The sequence below is a fragment of the Numida meleagris genome, chromosome 2, assembly GCF_002078875.1.
Source record: "Numida meleagris isolate 19003 breed g44 Domestic line chromosome 2, NumMel1.0, whole genome shotgun sequence".
Lineage (NCBI taxonomy): Eukaryota > Metazoa > Chordata > Aves > Galliformes > Numididae > Numida > Numida meleagris.
Window position 1 is genome coordinate 140,141,401 of NC_034410.1, and position 21,123 is coordinate 140,162,523.

A 21,123-nucleotide genomic window follows, 5' to 3' on the forward strand; every position below is an offset into this window, starting at 1 on the left:
TTGTCCTGTCACAGCAGACCCTGCTAAAGAGTCTGTTGCTTTCTTTCTTACAGCCCCCCTTTAGATACTGACAGGCCACTCTCAGGTCTCCCCAGAGCCTTTTCTTCTCCAGGCTGAACAGCCCCAGCTCTCTCATCTTGTCATTTTAGGAGAGGTGCTCCATCCCTTGGATTATTTCTGCGGCCCTTCTCTGGATGTGCTTTAACAGGTCCATGTCTCTCTGAGAGACTGACTCCAGAAATGTCAATTTGCAATAATGGAATTTTCCCTAGTTTGAGTCTTTCTTGCCTGTGACAGTAAGTGGTAAGTTATCCCCCTGTCCCTCCTTCGACCCATGTGCTTTCTCATCCTATATTCTCCTCCTGTTCTGTTGCAGAGGAGGAGTGAGAGTGGTTGGGTGGGAGTCTGGGTGCTAGCCAAAGCTAACATGGCACAGCGAGAAACAGAAATGGGTGACTGCATGGAGATGTTCTTGTAGGAGCTTTGTGGGAGGGCTGAAGCAGATTTTTTGAGGATATTTCAGATCATAAAGTAAATAAATTACTAGTAATATATTCTGACATGTGTCCAGAAAGGCCACTTTATGGAAGTTATGGTAGATACTTTCCTTTATCTATACAATGTTGTTTTTCACTTTAGTTTTCTCTTATTGTCTCATTAATGCAGTTATCCTGTTGAGATTTGTTTGGCAGCTGCCAGACCTGGCAGCTTTACAGAGGCAATAGTACAGGGATGCTGCAGCTCCATGTCCCTAGTTCCAACCAGCAGTGAGGCTGAGCATGTATTCCCAGCAGGCACATAGAGAAACATGTGCCCAGCTCTTGGGCCATCTGAGCTACTTGCTTTGTGGAGACTCCTGCTGATGCTGGAGCACCCTCACTTACTCCAGTTGTCCTGGTCCCACTCCAGTTGCTGCACTCAGACTTCCATACACACACATGCATGCCAAACAGAGAGGCTTTTACCTAGGAAGAGTTAGAAATGGGGTTTAATAAGGAGATAGGACAGATTGCTCTGATGAGGCACAGGATGCATATACCAGACAAGTGTACCAAACCACAACCACCCTTGCAGGTCCCTTTATTCTCTCACCCTCTGCTTTCCTATGCCTGCTCCTCCCCAAACCATGTTAATCCTCCTTTTCTCCCCTAAAGATCCCACAAAATGTCTTGTGCAATCCCAAAATGCTACATGTATCCCATACCCCAGGCAATGCTTCCCGCCTCGGTCAAAGTGTAATGTGGAGGTGAAATGTTGTGTAACTTCTGAAGTGAATTTTACATGCATTTATTTTCAAATACAAGTCTAAATTTTATGTCTACATTCATTGATCTTATTGTGTTCACTATTTTCATGCAGTTATTTGTACTAATTTTGTACTAAGAGCTTCAAGTACCATACCTCTGCATGAGACAATGTCCATGACAAAGGTAGTGTAACAAACCACATTAGGAACAGGAAAATAGGGTTGATGAAGAAGAAAAAGTGTCCCATCTGGAATTCATTCCCTGAATAAATTCACTTCACTGCTTTAATACATTACAAGTTTATTCGTTACATGTATAAAGCAATGCAATATAAAATAACAGACCCACATCGTAACAAAATTAGCTTTATAGCATTATCATCACAGTGCATCAGAAGTATTCTGAATATGTGCAGAATATACTCATGTAAAGTGCTATAACCCTAGCAAATTGATTTCCATGAACAAAACTATTAAAATGCTGCAGATCAGAGGCTGAGATGGAAATCAGCTGACTGATACCCACTCAGAATCTGGAACTATGTCTTTTTCTTTCTTTCCTATTTAATTATTATTATTGTGGTTTTTGTTACCATTACTGTAATTATCATTACATGCCATGTTGGTAATAGTTACGCAGTAACTAACAAAATTAGGCTTTCATCTTCACACCAGAGTACCAATAAATCCCGTCCAAAGAGCACACAGCCTACAGGACAGGTCAGCAAATGACAAACAACAAATTAATTGGAATATATGCAATTCCTAACAATCATCTGCATTACTGACGACACAAATACAGGAAAAAAATGTGAAAAAGAACAACTTTACTGCTATGTAAATGATAGGAGGACAAGCAAAAGACAGCATGAGAAACTCTACAAAAGCAATAATATAAAATGAAGTAACAGTTTTGCTCCGTATATATGAAAATATACAACAATGTTAACAAAATGCTGCAGCTAATTCAGAAAAAAATACACCAAGGAACAGATTCTGCAGAACAGGGCTGAATGACCATGCCTGTTTTCTGCATCATTTAATACCACTTAAGTCAAGATGTTAATCTTAGTCCATGCAGTTTGACTTCTATTACTTTCAGGACAAATACTAAACAGACTTGGTCATACACTAGCAACATTATAAGCTATTTTCATTCTGCCTGCTGCTGTTCTCTTCAACACGAACATTCTCACTATTAAGCACTATGTGATATATACCCAAGAATGCCCTTGGAATTCAGCTGAACAAAGCAAGAAATAAAAGACAGGGCAAAGCAATAAAAAATAATTGTAAGGAAAGGTGTGAGATAATGTACAAGGGGTTATAAATCTCAATCTTGAGTTTCTCCTCTTACATTTTTTCAAACTAAGGTGCTATATTAATTAAATAAAAAGCTGAATAAGGATTTAATCACCGAGGACAGAAATAAAATTGTAGTAGTCCTCTCTGTTTGTAGACGCATCTATTAATCACCAAATTAAAAATGGTTTTACTTTACTAGAATTACTGTTCAGAATTATCCTAGGCTCAATTCGCTAGTTAGCAGAAGTTGCAAATACTAATTACCTCTGACAGCCTGTGTTTAAAAATTTAGGCTAGAAAATGTTTTCTTCAGTTTTTCATCAGATAAACTTTGGCTTCAGTTTATTATTCAATAGGATTGAATGTACCATACTATTGTACTGCTTTTCAGGGAACTGCTTTTCGGAATTACTTTTCTGTCCATTGGAATATATGGAAGGGAACAGTCAAAACGCAAGCAGTCTGATAACTGAACAGAACTTTGTTAATTCATCGCTGATGAATATTGCAGAGGGCATCTCTTAGCAGATCCCACACATCTTATTTTTAGTCCTTGAACACTGATTGCAAAATTGTTCCAGAACTTCCCCCTCTCCTAATCAGAACCCTTGTAGTTTACAGCTTATATTTTTTCATAGACAGATTATAGCTGTTCATGCTACACCAAATTTTTGGCAAGCTACTTTTTCTTCACTTGCTCATGTATCTCTGCTAATTTACAGTGAGCTTAAGCTTTCCTGCTTTTCAGCATATCACTTCTGTAACTGCAGGGAAGTTGCAGTCTTAAACTTTTCTGTCAATACAGGATGTTATTCTTCCAGTTTATTCTTTCAGGAAATTATTTAAACACAAAAGATCTTTTAATCCTTTTTTAATTTTTTTTCTAATGCATTTAGTAAAGGACCTGTTAATATATAGAAATAAAATATGTAACAAAAAATATTTATAAATATTACACAATGATACCCTCAGTTGTCTCTATAGTTAAAGAAAATAAAGTAGAATAAAATGGACTAAAGTACTAAAGTGCATTAAGTACAAGTAAATATGAGAATAAGCATTATAATACTATGCTAGCTACCTACAGAATGCATAAGTCTTAGGAAAAAAAAATGTTCTGTTGTCACCTTTTATTGCAACTATAAAACTAGGTCTTGCTACATCAAACAGTCTGCATTCACCTAAGATCAATGTAATGCACTGAGCAAATGTAAATTACTGTCCAAAAATTCTAATTTGGGTGAAATGTCCCTGCTTGAGCTCTTTATGCTTCACTTCAAAATACAACCAGCATATATTTATTTACCATTTGTAAGAGAAATGTATGTTTTAAATTACTGGATGTACACTTCTCCACATTGCCACCCTTCTTTGGATTTTTGGTGCTAGAAATATGGCTCTAATGTGATTACTCTGCTTAGGCAGAGAGTTGGACAGACAAGGGTGTTTGAGTTTTGTTGATTCCTCCACCAGGATCCTTATTGTATGTGTTTTTGCTGCAGTTTTGAAATCCCAGTCATTGTGCCTGCCAGCCTGACTGTACCCTATCGGCAACGCCACTATTTCACACCTGATGTACCAGCTGGGGCTGTGCTAACATCACTTTTAGCACAGCAGAGGACAAGCAGATGAGAAACAGCACTAGTTATAGAATGATCTGGTGGGCAATTGCACGCTCACATATCATCATTCTGTTGCATGGGAAGATGAAATCCATGCTGTCCTAGCTAAACTGGCATATAGGGAGATGTTTAAAGAAACAGATTATTAAATGCTTGGAGTCGCAAGATAGCAGTTTTTGGTTGCCCACAGGATCTATGCATAAATTAGTCTCTGTGGTGGCAAAGAACCAAATTGAAAAATAAGGCTCAGTGTTTCCAAAGCACAGTTAATAGCTGCAGGTATTGTATTAATTTTTTCTACCTGAATCCAGGTAGAATTTCATCACTGAGTGAATTTCATCTCTGCTTTTTCACATGCTTATTGCCAGTTTTCTGAAGAGTCCCTTCCTTCTAATAATCAGGCACTAATTTGACACCATTAATTTTTATGTTTTCTTATGTTTCCTTCTTCCTTTTCCCTCTTTTTATAGCACTCAGGATAAAGGTATTATGGCCAAAAGGCAATGTGCACACGATACAATAATGCTTCTGAAATATGTTACCACAGGTACTCAGTCTCCATCCAAACCAACTGTCTTTAACAGCATATCATTAGAAGAAAATAATATATATGAAGCATTTGAAGATATCAGCTGCTTAGCAAATGCAAAATTAATGAGGATTGCTAAACACTTTTACAATCAATTCACCATCAAAGTTTTTATAGGACTCCATGTTTATGTAGTACCTCATTGACATAAGAGATTAGAGATCTCTGGTTTTGCATGACTGCTTGCAGATGAGCACCAAGAAATACAATCTCACATAGAATAAAAACAGAATAAAAATAAAGCTAAAATGAATTGTATATTAAAGGAAGAACACAAACAATTGTTATTTTTTTTCCATAGGAACTTATGTAATGGTGGCCATAAGGAAGTATCTTGTAGTTTGGTTCTAAAGAGCTGAGGGAAATAAATCTGAGGAGGAAGAAAAATGAAAACAGTTAGTGAACTGATAACAGAATGTACAGAAGTAACTACTCTGCCTTTAAGTTTCTGTAGGAGGCAAAAGGAGAGCTTGTTTTGAAATGCTGGAAGCAGCACCACTCCTTCCTGTAGTGCCTGCTTTGGGTAATATTGATTCTGGCCTTCAAAATAAAAATCAGCTTTGAGGCTATGGTGCTGCAGCCAAGCATAAACAGTCCCACTGACTGTGAGAAGTGCCATATCTAGTGTCCACTGCTTGGCTGTGGATGAGGAGGTTGTATTTTTCATCATAGGCTTTCATACTGTGCAGACCGATCAAGTGCTGCACGAAGTTCTGAAAAGCTTTGATCTCAGGATGAACCTTCTCTTTCTGAGGACTTTCTCAAAGGTTTTTTAGGTTGCATCTGCAGCTGTGCAGCTGCCTTTAGATCTCAGAAACTGAATGGACTCATCCAGGAACTGATGAACAAATTGTTTTATCCACACTGTGAGGAACACAAGCCTGGGTACAGCACCACTTAGTTCCTTCTTTTCATTTTTGTCTTTTCAGCTCAAAGAGATGAAATTAAAATGGGAAACAGGACTGGGATGACCAGATCCCAGCTCTGAGCTACACAAAGACTTAGAGATGCTTGATAAACAGCAGCTGAAGACTAATTATTAGATAGAATCATAGAATGGCTGGGGTTGGAATGGACCTCAAAGATCATCTAGTTCCAACTTCCCTGCTGTGGGCAGGGTTGCCAACCACTCAGTCGGGCACTAGACTGGGATCTAAGAACAAGAATATCCTTATACTTATTTAAGGGTAAGGTTTGACTGAAAAAAGAAATGTTTCGTAGATATTTTGGACTGATACACAGTTATGCTGATTTACTCATTCAGTGGAGTGGTACAAAACTAGAGCAGTAAGTACCCGGCCTTACTGTTCAGATTCAGCTTGGAAAAAGAGTACTTACTCTGCCCATTACTGAAAGATTGCTTTTTCTGGGCTAAAGCACAGTGGTTTTTAACAGCTTAACAACTGCTGTAAAACAGTAAAAAAAAAAATCATCTAAATAAAATCAAAGAGAAGTTTTAGACAGGAAAGTGGAATAATTCACAGTGGAAATGGGCAAGGGCCTTACAGCTAAACCTGTTTTAATGAAAAGTTGAGGAACTTTCCTGGCATGCTTGAATCCTGTTTTATAATAGGGCTCTTCCCAAAATGTGTGAAATTCTTTCTGAACTTAAACATGTACTCACCAATTATTCTTTCTTTTCAATTATTCCTGTGGAGGGAAAAAAAAAAACACCATACATTTTTGTACATTCTGATCTACACAACAGTTCATTATAGTACAATGTATAAGTTCTAATTTGCCAAATATTGTCATGCTTTTGGGTTGCTTCTTTGAGCAGATAACTTCTCTCACATTATGTAAAAGAGGTATTTTCTGTATCCCAGAGACTGAAAAGCTCTCAGAGTTTATTTTTCTCCTTGTTGTGAAGAACAGTTTTGTTTATGACTCGGGGCTAAACTATTCAGAAAGTCAGAAAGTCATACATTGGAGCATGGGTGGCCTTGATTTCATCTTGAGTAATGACATAGTGACAAAGAGTCACATACTGTACTTCAGTATTTGAGATGTTCTAAGACCACTGATTGATCAAAATCAACCAAAATCTTCTCCAGGTTTTGCCTTGTTGCTTCTAACTTCCCATATATTCAATTTAAATGCAAGAGATCTGCCGGATTTGTCCTGTTGCCCTTGACATACACTGAATTCCTGAACCCTGACAGTGTACTAGAAACAATGTCCTTTGAGTTTGACTTTCACTACACATTCAGATAAGCCCAAAGGTTTTAGTCTTAGCAGCATTTTTGACACATTCAGAAGAACTTTTCGTAGAAAGTGGAATAGTAGTAAATCATCAATCCTGCACATGCATACACTTTTGCAACAAGGAGATATATTCATGAGCTGATCTGAAGATGCAATTCAGACCTATGACTCTGCAAGTCTTTTTCTCCAGAAGGATCTAGAAGCTATAGCTCTGTCCAAAACTCTGATATAAAGCAGTCTGAAAAAGAGCAACATCAGCACCTTTATTCAAGTCATCAGACTTAGCATTTCTAAAATATTTCTCATAGGATGGTACAAGCCAAAGGCAAAGCTCTGTCCTGAACCTAATGGTGCACTGGGTTAGTGAGGCATGTCTTGTTATGTTAATGTCTCTGTATGTTCATATCATGGCATATTAGGTTCATCTTCATTTTCTGTGAACTGTTACAACAGCTATTGCACATTATTAAAACTCAGTTTTTCAAAGTAAATAGAAAGTTTCTATGAATAGAAATCAGTAACATTAAAAGCCAAATCTGCATCAATAATTTCAGATCACGCCTTCTATCTTTTGCCATGAAAACAGCAGAAGGAGGCTCTCCTTTCTCTCAGTATAAAATTTCTAAATTACATTATTCATCACATTAGTTCTACTTACCAAAACTTTGTTGTTTTGAAAGATTTGACAAGACTGAAGAAAGATGACAGAGCAGCATCTCGGGACAAAAGAACTGTGAAGTTTAAATGCAAAATCCTGTAATTGATTGAAGGCTACATTCTGTCCCCATATGCCCACATATTGCTCTTATCAGGATCAATAAGAGCCATGCATTTTTATGTAAGGACAGATTTTTGTCCACAGACATCACTCAGCATAAAGCTTGTGTCAAATATAAAGAAAGTCTGTACTTACAGACTAAAATTATCAACAACAAAGTGGCAGACAATCCTCCCAGAAAATACCTGTGAACATAACCATAAAGTTTAGAGAAAAGCAGAGGATGCATAGATAGATGACTGGGTGAAGAAGGCTTTTGCAGATAATCAACTAACCTATTCTAGGTGAACGGCAATGTGAAACCTTAAGTTACTTGAGCTACTGAGGAAAACCACCTAGAAATAAGGATATCAACATTGCCAGCCTGAGAGAAGCACCCACGTTGGTCATTTGGAATGATACAGATCTATTCTGATTCTACTCAGGCTTCCACAACCCCTGCCAAAAACATGCTTGACAAAGTAGGCATCTGCACACATATTTCTTATTTTTGTGCATACTCATATAGCTATTTGCCTGCACTGACTATTGTGAAAATATGATAACATAAGATATATCTAACTTTGGAAAATTGACTCTTAATTTATGTTTTATTCACCAGATGAAATACGATAAGGATTAATATAAAAAGCTTTAATTACAAAGCTAAAAAGCATTACCTTGTACATACTGAAATGATTAAACACACCATCAGTGCAGCAATCTGAGCCAGAAAATTTGGCACTGTACTGGATTCTGAAACAAAAATAAGGAAAACAATTCTCATGAATTTTCAAGAAAGTAAATACATGACAGAAGGTGATTGTAAAGACTACCCTCAGCCCACAAGGCTAGCAGTTTCTCACTGTTTTTATGAAAATTCACCTAGACTGGTTCAGAGCAGAAACCTAATTTTCATGCCCTGAGTGTCTCCCAAAAGTCTTTTTCCCCTTCAGTCACAGAGACTCCGTGCCCTTCAATGCTTGCAGAAAACAAGCACTTCTGAATAATTGCCTTTTTCATGTTTTGTTCCCATGCCCTTTTCTCCATTTTCCTCTTCACATTTTTCTTTTTACTTTTATTGTTGAAAACAGGAGAGAAAAAGGAAGCAGGAAGAAATGAACAAATAAATACCAATCTTAAGATTTCCTTATTTTTAAGCAGTCGTTTAATATTTTTTTTAATGTACATTTTATATTCTGCGAGGGGCCACATCAGCATTTTTACAGTGAATATTTCTGCTTCACTCTAAAAATGAAGTTTATCAGGATAAGAATTTAACATACCTGCCTTGTTCAGTGTATCTTCATTTTCATTTATCATAAACTGAGAGCAGTATGGTGAGGCACAAAGTGATTTCCCAGGCTCAAAAAGCTCCTCATCTTTAATAAGAGAGGCTCCAATAGATGCTGGAATTTGACCCTGTGGCACTGGGATGTTATATTCGGAAGAAAAATCTGAATCGCCTACAAAAAGTGCATTTATAAATGAGGCTGCACACTAGATGAGCTTTGAGAATTACGAAACAAACAAACAAAAACAAAACACACAACAACAACACATATCTAAAACCCTTAATTTTGTAGGGAGGTTTTCAAATTGTTAGGGGTAGGAACTGGCAGGTTCGATGTATGCAGGAGAAAATAAGCAGGGCAAAGACAGAACTACATAGAGCATAACATAATATTAAAAGAACCAGGTGAAAGCGGCCTGAGCCAAATATGAATGACTTTAGGGTAAATGTCACTGGTGATGTCTTTGTGTTCAAACTCAGTCTATAAATGCCCTTTTGCCACAAAAGTCTTTGTGGAATCAAAGTCTCTGAATTTTAATGCCAGAAGCTCAGTTCACCACTGACAATTTAGATTTTTTTGTATGCTTTACCTGCACATTTTGGCAGACAATCCAAACAAAACCTACAGGAGATACCAATTCCCACTAAACACAGATTATAATGTAGATTGATTACTTTGCATGTGGTCAGAGCTTACCGATATCAGTCTGACTGGCCTGTAGTTTACTGCATTCGTCTATGTGGGCGGAATCCACACTGCTCAGAACGGTGCTGCTGAGCCATGGGCTGGAGGCACTTAGACTGAACAAGCTGGCAAGAGAGCGCCGGATTTTCTTCCTTCGCCTGAATATGCTAGAAAGAAAAGGCCCATTGTTGAGGGATAGACTTAATTATTCTTAACAAGAAGGGGCAGAGCTCTGAAGCTTGCGGAACTGAAATGGAAGAACCAGGTTCTTGGTTCAGTTCCCAGCTCTGTTGTGGACCCTGGCTATACCACCATTACTGCACACTGCAGTAATGTCAGAGGATGTAATAACAGCATAGTAATGCATCAGGATACTGTGATGCTTCATATGGTGGTACCAAATGATACTTCAGTTGGCAGACATTAATATTGCTCTGAGTACAGGGTTTCATGCTCCCCACAAGTTTCATCCTACCATATCCCAGTATGACATAGCCTGGATCCACTGTACTTCTCTTTTTTTGAACAAAGTTTTATATCTTATCTTAAACCAATGCTTTTTCTGAATTCAGGAGGGAGTTTTCCCCAACAACAAATGCCAGGTTCAGACTTTCCTTTTAATACCTTTCTTTCTATTCCTTATCTTGACAACATCCCATTGGCAAAATGAGTTGTAACTCTCATTTTTCTTTATTTCACACAACTCCAATTATAGCAACTGCGTACTGTACCGTTTTGGGTTAGTATGACTGCAAATCAAGTGATTTTAATCACTGTACGCTCAAAACTAAATTCATTTAGATATTCTTATGATGAAACAACTCCCTGAGCACAGGAAGGATGTGGAGCTGTTGGAATGGATCCAGAAGAGAGCTGCAAAGATGATCGGAGGGCTGGAGCACCTCTCCAGTGAAGAAAGGTTGAGGGAGTTGAACTTGTTCAGCATGGAGAAGAGAAGGCTCTGGCGAGATCTCATTGTGACCTTCCAGTACTTGAAGGGAGCTTAAAAGCAGGAGGGAGACCTATTTTTCACATGGTCTGATAGTGATAGGACAAGGGGAAATGGCTTTAAACTAAAAGAGGGGATATTTATGTTAGATGCTAGAAATAAATTATTTACTCAGAGAGTGGTGAGGCACTGGAACGGGTTGCCCAAAGAAGCTGTGGATGCCCCATCCCTGAAGGTGTTTCAAGGCCAGGGTGGATGCGGCCCTGGGCAGCCTGATTTGGTGGGTGGCAACCCTGCTCATGGCAGGGAGTTAAAACTAAATGATCTTTAAGGTCTCTTCCAATCAAAGCCATTCTATGATTTTATGATATACACAAATAAAGAAAAAGTAAGAAATTATCTTAAGCCAAACTAAATGCAGGCAGCCGTGAAGGTATCCCCAGATAAGTCCATAGATATTGAGCCTACCACCAGCATGGAGTAAAATCTGCATGTAGTTTGCTTACCGAACTAAATTCTCTTTATAGGTAACGCTTGTCTGGGATGGTGTCAGTGTTATGTTGCCATCTTCATCAGACAGAAAGCTGTCTTCTGTCAAAACATAATAACCATTGGAAAGCAGCCGAGGGCTGCGGCGACATGTGAAGAGGGAGCCTCCCAAAGGGCTTGTGGAACAGCACCCGTAGGCAGCGCCATCATCCAGAAAGGTGCAAGCATAACTGAGGCAGAGAGAAAGAAAACCCTCTGATTCAGAGAATGTCTAGACAGTGCAAAACCATGATTTAATGATAATAAATGTACGTATGTCATTGACTCAGTTAATGGGAGCTGGCAGTGACATGGATTTAAAACATGCAGATAATGCCTAGGATGTTTCAGCCAGCTACAGTGTGTCTGCATCATACTTTACAGTGCTTCAGACTACAGGAGGGTTTCACGACAGACACAGCATTTCATGAATGCACTGAGACAGCTTGGCTTGGTAGTGCTTTTGGCCAAGGAGATCTGCCAGACCTACCCCAGCATGGAGCCAACACAAGTATTCCAGCATTTTGCTTTGGAGGTACTGTTAGTAATCACTTATGATGACTCCTTTCTTCTCAAAAGTTTTGAGTTCCAAGCAGCCATTCAGTGACATCCACGAAAAGCAAGGAAGCCAATAGATTGATTTAGTGTTTGAAAATGGGTTTCAGAATCCCATACAGCATGACATGAAGGGGTACAATGATTTCAGCAGAGGGGAAAGAAGGTGGAAGAGAGATATTCCTTAACCTCGTAACTGTAAAGCTTGTGCTTTTAACCCTCCATGCAAGTAGTTCTTAAACTAGTTTCAGCACTTGATCTCTAGAAACTCTAGAAAAACTCAAACAAAATAAAATTAAACAAGTATAATTTTCCTCAATACCTTCGAAAAATATGTTCTGAGAGGCTGTGTCTGTGTTTTCCATCAAATGCTGTTGAACCTGCAGAGGCCAAAGAAGAAAGAGCCATTATCATATTCACTGACAGCTTCCACAGTTGACAAGACTTCATTAACAGGTACCTTGAGCAAATCAAAACACCATAAAAGAAGCTAAACAGAAAGAAAGGAAGAGAAGAATAAAAGAGGAGAGAATGGAGGAAAGACACAGTGACTCTAGGAAGATTGTTTAATATCACCTCAATCAGGACAACACAAAATCAGAGCCAGCCATAGTCAAATACTTGTACAGGTTATTACCTTGGGATAGATAATTCTCAGCACTAAAGCAATAGCTACAGTAATTTTAATGGTGTTTTTCCAGAAATCTGGTTCATGCTGAACATAGTGCACATATTGCTTATAGCTACAGAGTAGAATGGAAGGGCCACCATTATCATTAAGGTACATTTTTTCAGACACAATTTGCTGACATGGCACAACAGGCATAGGGATAGAGACAGTGACAAAAATTGACAATAATTTTGTGACGGGAGACTAAGGAAATAAATAGCATTTGTCTGGATTACCATGGCTCAAGTTTGCAAAATGCTGCCAGATGTTCAGCAGTTGTCAGAGTCAATCTTAGAAAATATGAACAATGGCTATCCAGAGGGGAATTTATATCTGTTGCTACATAGAATTATAGATGATATGATCTTTCCATATATTCCCTTTATCTCTCTGGTATCTTTACAGCGTCATGCTCACTACACTGTAAGTAAATGCCTGTCATTCTCCTATGAGAGAAGACAGGTGAATGACAGGGGATTTTTTTTAAAACGTTCAAGCATGAGCTGAGGCAAAGAAAAGGCATAAAGATCAGTGTTCCCACTTTGGTAGTCTTGTTTACCCTCATTCAGAGCTCAGTTGCCAGGCACTGCCTGCAGACTGAGCCTTGGGGCACAGCAGAGTTGCCAAAGAGGGAAGTAATAAAACTTGCTGGGGTATTTTTTGCAAATTAGCCCTAGTATCCTATTCCCATACATACTGTTTCTCCAACATTCCAAAAATACATATTTCACTTTATAGTGAGAAAAAAAAAACAACACACTTTATATTTTTCTCCAGGCAAAAACAATCTGGAGAGGAGGTACAAGATGTCAAGCAGCATCAGTCAAAATGTCACACAGCAAACTGCCCAAAAGATAGGCATTGTGTATGTTTCACTGACTGACATGTTGAAGACCTATGTTTCATACACAATTAGGTCCTGAAAGATTTTTTCTTGCTGTAGGCAAAACCATGCATACAATCATGACTTTCAATTATGCAAAAATATTATACTCAAAAAAAGAGGTTTATCTGAGCACTAAAATGAAAATACAGGAAAAACTCAACAGGTGGCTAGTAGATCTAATCCCAATTTTTGTGAGCTGCCCATGGTTCTTTCCAAACCAAAGTGTTTCTATCAAAAGCCCAGACAAATATGCAGAAATTTACTTGCTCGTGGTGTCGATGTAACATGTGATATTCCATACATCTTGAAAAACACTGGTTCATATACTCTGGGATAACAAGTAATATAGATTGTCTGTAAAAGAGTTTAAAAAGAAAGAGACGTATGATTGATTTTGCATTGTCTTAACATCAGGAAGTGTTGAGTATTAACATGAATATATAACACAATATTAGCTACAATACACTCTACGAAATGTTCTTGTTTAGACAAAACTGATTGTCTTCAGGGCAAGTTTGTTTGAAAAAGAGTAGGAAAGAATACCTCTACATCAATTAAATCTATTACAATTCTCTAATATTCTGAGAGCTAAACTTCTTTCCAGATATTGAAACTTGTGTCATCATTGTATTGCACTTTACTTCCTTGGTTACGTTAATGCAAAGTAGCAACCACTAACAAAGACCAACTCTTCAGAATAGTAGCTTACAGTGCTGTCATTAAAAAACATTGACACAAACTGAACAAAGTGACAGAACAAACTACAGTCATTCTGCTGCTAATTTGAATCGCCTCATAAATTCGCGAGGTAGGTGAGGTCTGTCTCTGCAGGACTCTTGTTTATCTGCCAGTCTTCACAGAATTAATACTTCAGGTAAAACAGAGTATGTACACATGTTAAAAGGGGAAGTGAGATCTCTGCATATATAAATACACTACTAGAGAGACAATGACTTTCTCTCTTTCAAAGAAGTTTCTGAGCAGTTGTAATTTGCTTTCAAACTATTTTAAGTAACGGTAACGCCAAGCTTCTATAAACAGGCATGTGACAGGCAGTCCAACGGATCGCTCCTCCACCCCCTCTAACGACAATTTTTGGCTTATGCATTAATGAAGAGGGGTTTTGAATGTCATAACTAACTCAGTGCTGGAGAAGACATGTAAACATCATGTTGCGGATAATGCTGCACAGTGTTCTAGTTGCATTTAATATTCAGTTCCATTTGCGAGCTATTAATAGCATGAGAAGCTATAGTAACAATATAAGCAAGCCAAAACAAAGCTACTGAACCACCACTGTACATTCATTTGGAAGTATATGTAAATCACAAAATAAGCATTAATACAGAACTTTAACTATGGCACAAGGAAAGTCCAACCACTCTAAGAAATCTCAATAGAAGTGAATTTAAGATGAACATGGCAATGTCAAGAATTCAAATCAAAGTTTAAGGCAGCCTGTCCTTCAATAGCAAAACACCTGGGAACTCATGTCATAATATAAAGTCATTGTGTAAACCAGAACTTTTCCTCCTCGAATTAAGTTAATCCTTAACACAATGACAATGATAGCCAACAGTAACTTGCGCATGTATACATTGTAAATATTTACATTAGTATTAAAATGTAGGTCTAACTATTAAAATAGTTGAACCTCAGGCAACCAGATTCATTCTGTAGTACCTACCAAATAAAAGTGTCTACAAAAATATTTTTATTTATTCACACATATCAGTCATTATTGAGGAGTATTCATGTCTTTTCTCCCTGCAGGTAATAATGATAACAACATCCAGAAAAATGCAAAACTTCCTGAAGAGCAGAATATCTGTAATCCAAAGGTTAATCATTTCTCAGCTAAGAGATAAATATATGTAAAATCTTCCAAACCTGGAAAATCCATTTCACTATGAACAAATGTATGGCAAAAACTTTCTCATCAACACCAGAGCCTTTGAGACGTGTGTGTAGGGTGTTCTTTCCGCAGCTTCCTGGAGCAGAATGGCATTGAGTCTTTGGAAAGGCAGGCCTATGAAGTCCCTTGTTTCCTTTTGAAAACAGCCCATGCAATCAGAAGCACAGAGGCAGAATGAGGTCATGCTTCCTGTCAAGAAGCCTCACATCAGAAGCATTCAGTTTGAAGAGTAAACTGAAGATTAAGATTAGCCCACGGAATAAAGTTCTTGCAGACTGTTGTGAAATGCAAGCACACTGACTATAAATAACGAATAAATATTTGTTTCAAATACAATAGTGAGAAGAAAGACAAAGCCTTTTCTCATAAAGAAAAGCAGTGCAGAGTTTTGTTACAGCTTCATTTTTCCATCTTACTTAGAAAACTTTGAAGCGGTATAACTGAATCAGCCCGTGTATTCAGTGAAACAGCCAGCAAGCTGACTTGGGAGCCTGATAGGCTTTGATATAGGAATGCAAGGCAACTACCACAATATCCACGCATAGTAGCAAGATATTTTGCAAAAGACATTAAAGACAACAAGATATTATACAAAAGAAGTCTTTAACAAGAGTTCCTGCAAAAATATATATCATGCAATGTTAAGATCAGTTCATTTGAACTGAGAAACTTTGAGGCCTGTCAATCAAAATGATTGGCTGTAGAACTACCACATGCAAAAATGATTTAAACTAACTGCTTGACACCTAAGAATTGTACAGCAGTGGGAGCAAAACTTAATCTCCAGAAAACAGGTAAAATATGCTAGCATCTCTCCTGTAGTCTGTTTGCATCATTGATAAAAATAAAGCGTGAGCCTCAAGTCTTGCTGTGCTGTAGTTTTAGGTCAGTTGCATATATTGCAAGTTCAACCAACGGAAGGAAATGAGAAATTACAGCAGTAAGCCACACAAGTATTTCTACTCTTCTCCCAGGCTTCCTCTACCAGCTGGTCCAGCTTGATCTTTATCAGTTGTCACTTAACTGCGACTCTGTGATCTCACTCCAATGGCTGGTGCTTTGTTTTTCTCTCTCTGGTCTCCCCAGTTGCTGCTCCACAAATGCACAAAACCTCTGACTCGGGCTCTGCCTCCAGTTGCTGTGCTCACACCTCACATACCTTCTGTACTCATCACTGGTGAGGCCACACCTTGAGAGCTGTGTTCCATTTTGGGCCCTTCACTCCAAGAAAGACATTGAGGCCCAGGAGCATGTCCAGAGAAGGGCAACAAAGCTGTGAAGGGTCTGGAGCATAAGTCTTATGAGCAGCAGGCTGGGATTGTTTAATTGATTGTGAAAGGTCACGAACTGGGAATTTAGGAATATCTGCAGTGACTAGAGTTGGCCAGGACAGACAGAGCTGTTGGCCAGAAGTCTCTAGCTGCATCTTATATCAAGAATTGCAGTAGAAACACTGATGCACTGATTGCTGGTTCGAACTGGGAATGAGTGGGAATGGGGATTGGGGAGGCACTATATGAATGACGTGTGCTGACAGCATGTCAACTAGCAGATCGTCAAGCTCCCAGAACACATCTACATGCAGCATCTCAGGACATACAAACAGAGAGGGAAGGGACAGGGAGTAAGCCAAGCAGGACACGAAGGGGAGATGGATCACTGTCAGCTCTGCAGAGTACAAAGGACACATACAAACACAAGGCGAATGTGGCAAGCCTAGGAAAAAACCACAAGACAGGGTGAAGACTCAGTTGCCTATATTCCTTGTCTTCTGCATCAACTCAGGTAAACCTGGGCAGCCCACATGCACAGCAGTATCCAAAAGCTGAGCAGGCCACCTAGATACACGCCTTTAGAATACCACCTAGGTGCTCTATCTAGACAGATCTCTATCTAGACAGAACTTTCGCTAGGGAGATGTCTTGCTACTTTACAAATCCCCTAATTCATATTAATGCTTCTCTGGAAGTGATGTACTGCTGATCAGTGTACCTGAGACCCTGGCTGATTTCTGTGACAGTCCTGATGTGATCTGCATGAAACAACAGTAGAGGGTCTTGTACTGTTGTACAGTGAAGGCTTCTAGACATCATGTAATTCTAAAAGACCTAATACTTACAATATATACGGAAAATATGTAGTTGGTAAGGTTAATGGTACCTGAGGCATAGGTACTGGCAAACTACAGATTGTACTGATGTCATGGTCATTTCTATAATAAATCATACTGATGAATGTGTAAATGAAGACAGATAGCAATTTGCAGTAATACTCTAATAATGCTCTTTAAAATGTCTGCCTTGCATGCTGTTTTACACAGCATCCTTAGGAGCCATCTATTTGTATGTAAATAACTATTGTAGACCGACAGTGACTGAATCCTTTTCTGTCTATGTGCCAGTATTTAAGCAAAATCAAAAGCTGAGAAGTTTGTACAGAAAGTCTGCAGGCCTTTCTGGAACTGTTTGCAGCTTTTCCAGCTGTGCCTGTGTCATACTTGTCACATCTCCAGCTGAACGGAAGGTGCTTTCCTGGACTAACTCAACTGCTAGGGAGAGGAAAAGGCACATACAGCCTTGGTACACCACAGAGGATCATGATATTCTGGAGGCAGAGTGGGTTTAAAGACTGGAAGCTACACAGCACTGTATAAAGATCAAAGATTTGAATGTGACCTAGCAGGGAATTGAGGACTTAGACCAAAACTTCCAGAAATCTGTCCATGGGGTGTTGGCACAGACCTAACGGACCAGTATCAGTAAAAAAGAAACTTTTGCATAAACAAATGTTTTGCAAGAATTTACAGGCAGAGTTGGACATTCAGAGTTAGTCTGCATTGACAACCATCCTTCAGCCCCTACAGACACACCAGGACTACAAAGGAGATAGGAAAATGTAACACGGATGATACAAAATGATTTGCATTGCCTGCTGGCAGATGTGACATCTGTTTTCATTCTTACTGCTGGACTACACCAGGTTGGACAGATGTGAGTTTTGGAGTTACACTCTCCGTTGCTCCAAGTTGCAAATCTCTCTACACATTTGTACTGGTGATTTCACAGCAAAAGTTTCCTGCCAGACAGCGTGTTTTGTAGTGATTTACCCATTATCTCACCTTTCCTCTTACAGCATTGCCCTCCAGTATCTCCATGTTTGAAATAAACATCCAGCTGATGAGCACCCAAACTGTGACTCCAATACATTCATCATTGTGGCAGGACATTCCTTCTGTCCCTTTCCCTCATCCACCATGAGATCAGCTCTTAAAAATGGCAGACCATGAAAAACTTGCCACTGTGATATGCTTATGAGTCAAGTGTTCTGCTTGTCCACCACAAATTGTAAGTTTTATTTCAGTCTCACAGGGAAACAAACTAAGAAATCAATGCACAATCAGAGCAGGTATAAGCAAGTATTCTATTCAGTACAGTTCTTAACAAGGCTCTTCAATAAATTCAGTAAAATGTTTATTGCCATGCTTCAGTCTACAGACCTCTCCAAAACCAAAAAGACATCCCAAAACATATGGCTGCAATATGTAAGGTAGAAGTAAGCAACACATTGCACAGCACTGCTTCCAAGACACAAACACAATGAAATCTCACGAGGTCTAACATTCACTGGAAAACAATATTCATAGCACAGTGAATGTTGAGTGTGCCCACAAGAAATATCAAATGGTTGCAATGGAAGTACTTTAGCTGGGATGCAGGCATGGCCCAGAAAAGCTGCCTTTATTCAGAGCTGCTGCATCAGGAGGTAACAGGCTGGTAACCTATAACTTTACCTGCCTCCCAGGATCTTTCTTCTTTCTTTGGATTTGGGACTCTTTCACCGATGTTAGCATTACCTGTATAAAACCACACTTGGCTACTAACTTTGCCTTAGCAGTTCTCACTCCTCAGCACCCTCATCTTACCATACTTCACTTACAATACTGCTACAAGGAAACCTGACTTTTGGTTTATAGCTTCATGTCACCTCTCCAACATGCGTTAAAATACAGTGATGCGGCTGCAATACCTGTACAGCAAACAGCCATCTCAGTGGGAGAAGTCATTTCTTGAGTTACGTGCATTCTGCAAAGAAATAGACACTAACTGAGTAAAAAAAACAGTATAAAATCCAGCTTCAGTGTCTTTAGAAAGTGGAAAAGCCAGAGCTTGTGTAACTGATGCCAAGCAGTGTATCAAAATGGACAAAGTGGCAGGAAAAGCACAGATGATGACGGAGCACAGCCAGGCTATAGATAAGCACAATACACAAACAAATTGATTGGGGCAGAGGTTCTGATGCTTGTTTGCTAGATGTAGGCCTTGCAAGCACTATTTAAATACAAGCCCCAGCGGTCATTTTAAATGCCTTGCTACTATAATAAGGGTAAAAACAAGGATGAAGGTTTATTCCATTGACTGTCACCTTTTGATTGCAATATCTGACATTTAAAGTAGTTTTTTTTATAGATTATTCCAATTGCCCACAATTAAAATAAATGGCAAAATAAGCAAATAGATGTCTGAGTCTCTCACCGTAACACCTTTTTTCCAGTTGTTTGCTCATTCTCCTAAATTTTTTCTGAACCTTTCCAGTTTTTGAATGGCTTTTCTGAGCAGCTGGTTGTTTTAATAACAACATACTGGTGACAAGGACAGAGATTATGTCACCTCCTCACTCCCACTCAGTCTTTCCATATGTATGTGCCTTGCAAAGACTGCAATATTCTTTTTAGCATCAACAGCATACCGTGAGCTCATGCTCAGCTGATTATAATATCCTCTCTTCCCCCTCCAAGTCTGTGAGTCACTGACTGGCAAGATAAAATCTCCTATCCAGTTTGGTTTCCAATTTATGGTCTGTATAATAATCACAATGCTAGCGATGTGCTTTGTAAAAAAATTCAGCATCAGATTTCGTGAGGAGCAGAAAAAATGAGATCTACTCTTATGCATCAGTCTGCTTGTTCTGGTATCTGGAGGGGTGGAGGCACAAAGCCTCTCTGTCAACTCAGTAGCCCTTCCCTGCCCACCTGAGCACTTTAACAAAACAAGTTGGGTTAATACGGTAAGGCCCCTGTCCCTCTGCCAAGCCTGAAGTAAGGCAGAAGTTTCAGAAGTAAAAGGAGAAAGGGAAAAGGCAAAGCAGATAGGAACAGCCAAGTATACTCTGTCTTCCTAAGAGATTAGGCTAAATATCTGAGATGTTTTTCTGCTAAGAATTAGAAAAAGCTCTTGGATATTCTTCCTCTCTCTGGCTGAGCAGGATGGAGGTCCATGAGTGAGCATATAAATACATACACGTGTACAGGGTGAATTCTTCCAGCAGCTGGGCTCTACTCAGTGGAAATGGGGCTTTGATGGGCTGATGGTTCACGGGAGGGCGTTGTTTAGGGTTTCCCTTTTGCCACTGTCTTTCTGTGCTCCTCTGTGGGTGTGCAGATGAGCTTTTATCAGTTAACCAAATACCCCAGGCCTGTTGCCTCTGAAGCCTGCTACCAGCTTGGCTTCCATCTCCTGCAGTGAGGTGATGCGATGGTGCCACGCATCACTCCGAGGCTTTTTCACACCAAAGCCTAACCCAGACAATCTCTGGCATTCAACCCCTGGCTTGACTCAACATGTGCTTGGCCACATCTACTGTAGCTCTTCTATCCTTTCCCCATATTCCTGTCCTCAGGCAGAAGTATATTCACTTTTCTAACAGCATCCTGATGCTGCATGTTCATTGCTGCTGGAGAGGTCTCATTGCCAGCACAACAAACCTCAGTGTCCTGTAATATCTCCTCTGAGGAAAAGCTTGCATCGAAACTACACCTCTTACAACAGGAGGAAGCCTCACGGGGACTAAGCAAAGCTCTTCCAGGGTTTATGAGCACCTGAGGTTCCCATCTGAGCCCATTTCATGATCAACACTATGC

At 39.2% G+C, this 21,123-nt stretch overlaps 1 protein-coding gene across 1 annotated transcript; it reads right to left on the reverse strand.

The window, feature by feature from the left end:
- On the reverse strand, positions 1,531-15,559 carry TMEM71 (transmembrane protein 71). The gene is made up of 11 exons (XM_021388527.1): positions 15,182-15,559; positions 13,555-13,645; positions 12,058-12,115; positions 11,159-11,371; positions 9,716-9,870; positions 9,011-9,190; positions 8,405-8,480; positions 7,881-7,930; positions 7,626-7,698; positions 6,387-6,412; positions 1,531-5,132 (listed from the first exon to the last, which is right to left on the reverse strand). The coding sequence occupies exons 2-10, from the start codon at positions 13,592-13,594 to the stop codon at positions 6,403-6,405; spliced, it is 855 nt and encodes a 284-aa protein (XP_021244202.1). The 5' UTR covers positions 13,595-13,645; positions 15,182-15,559; the 3' UTR covers positions 1,531-5,132; positions 6,387-6,402.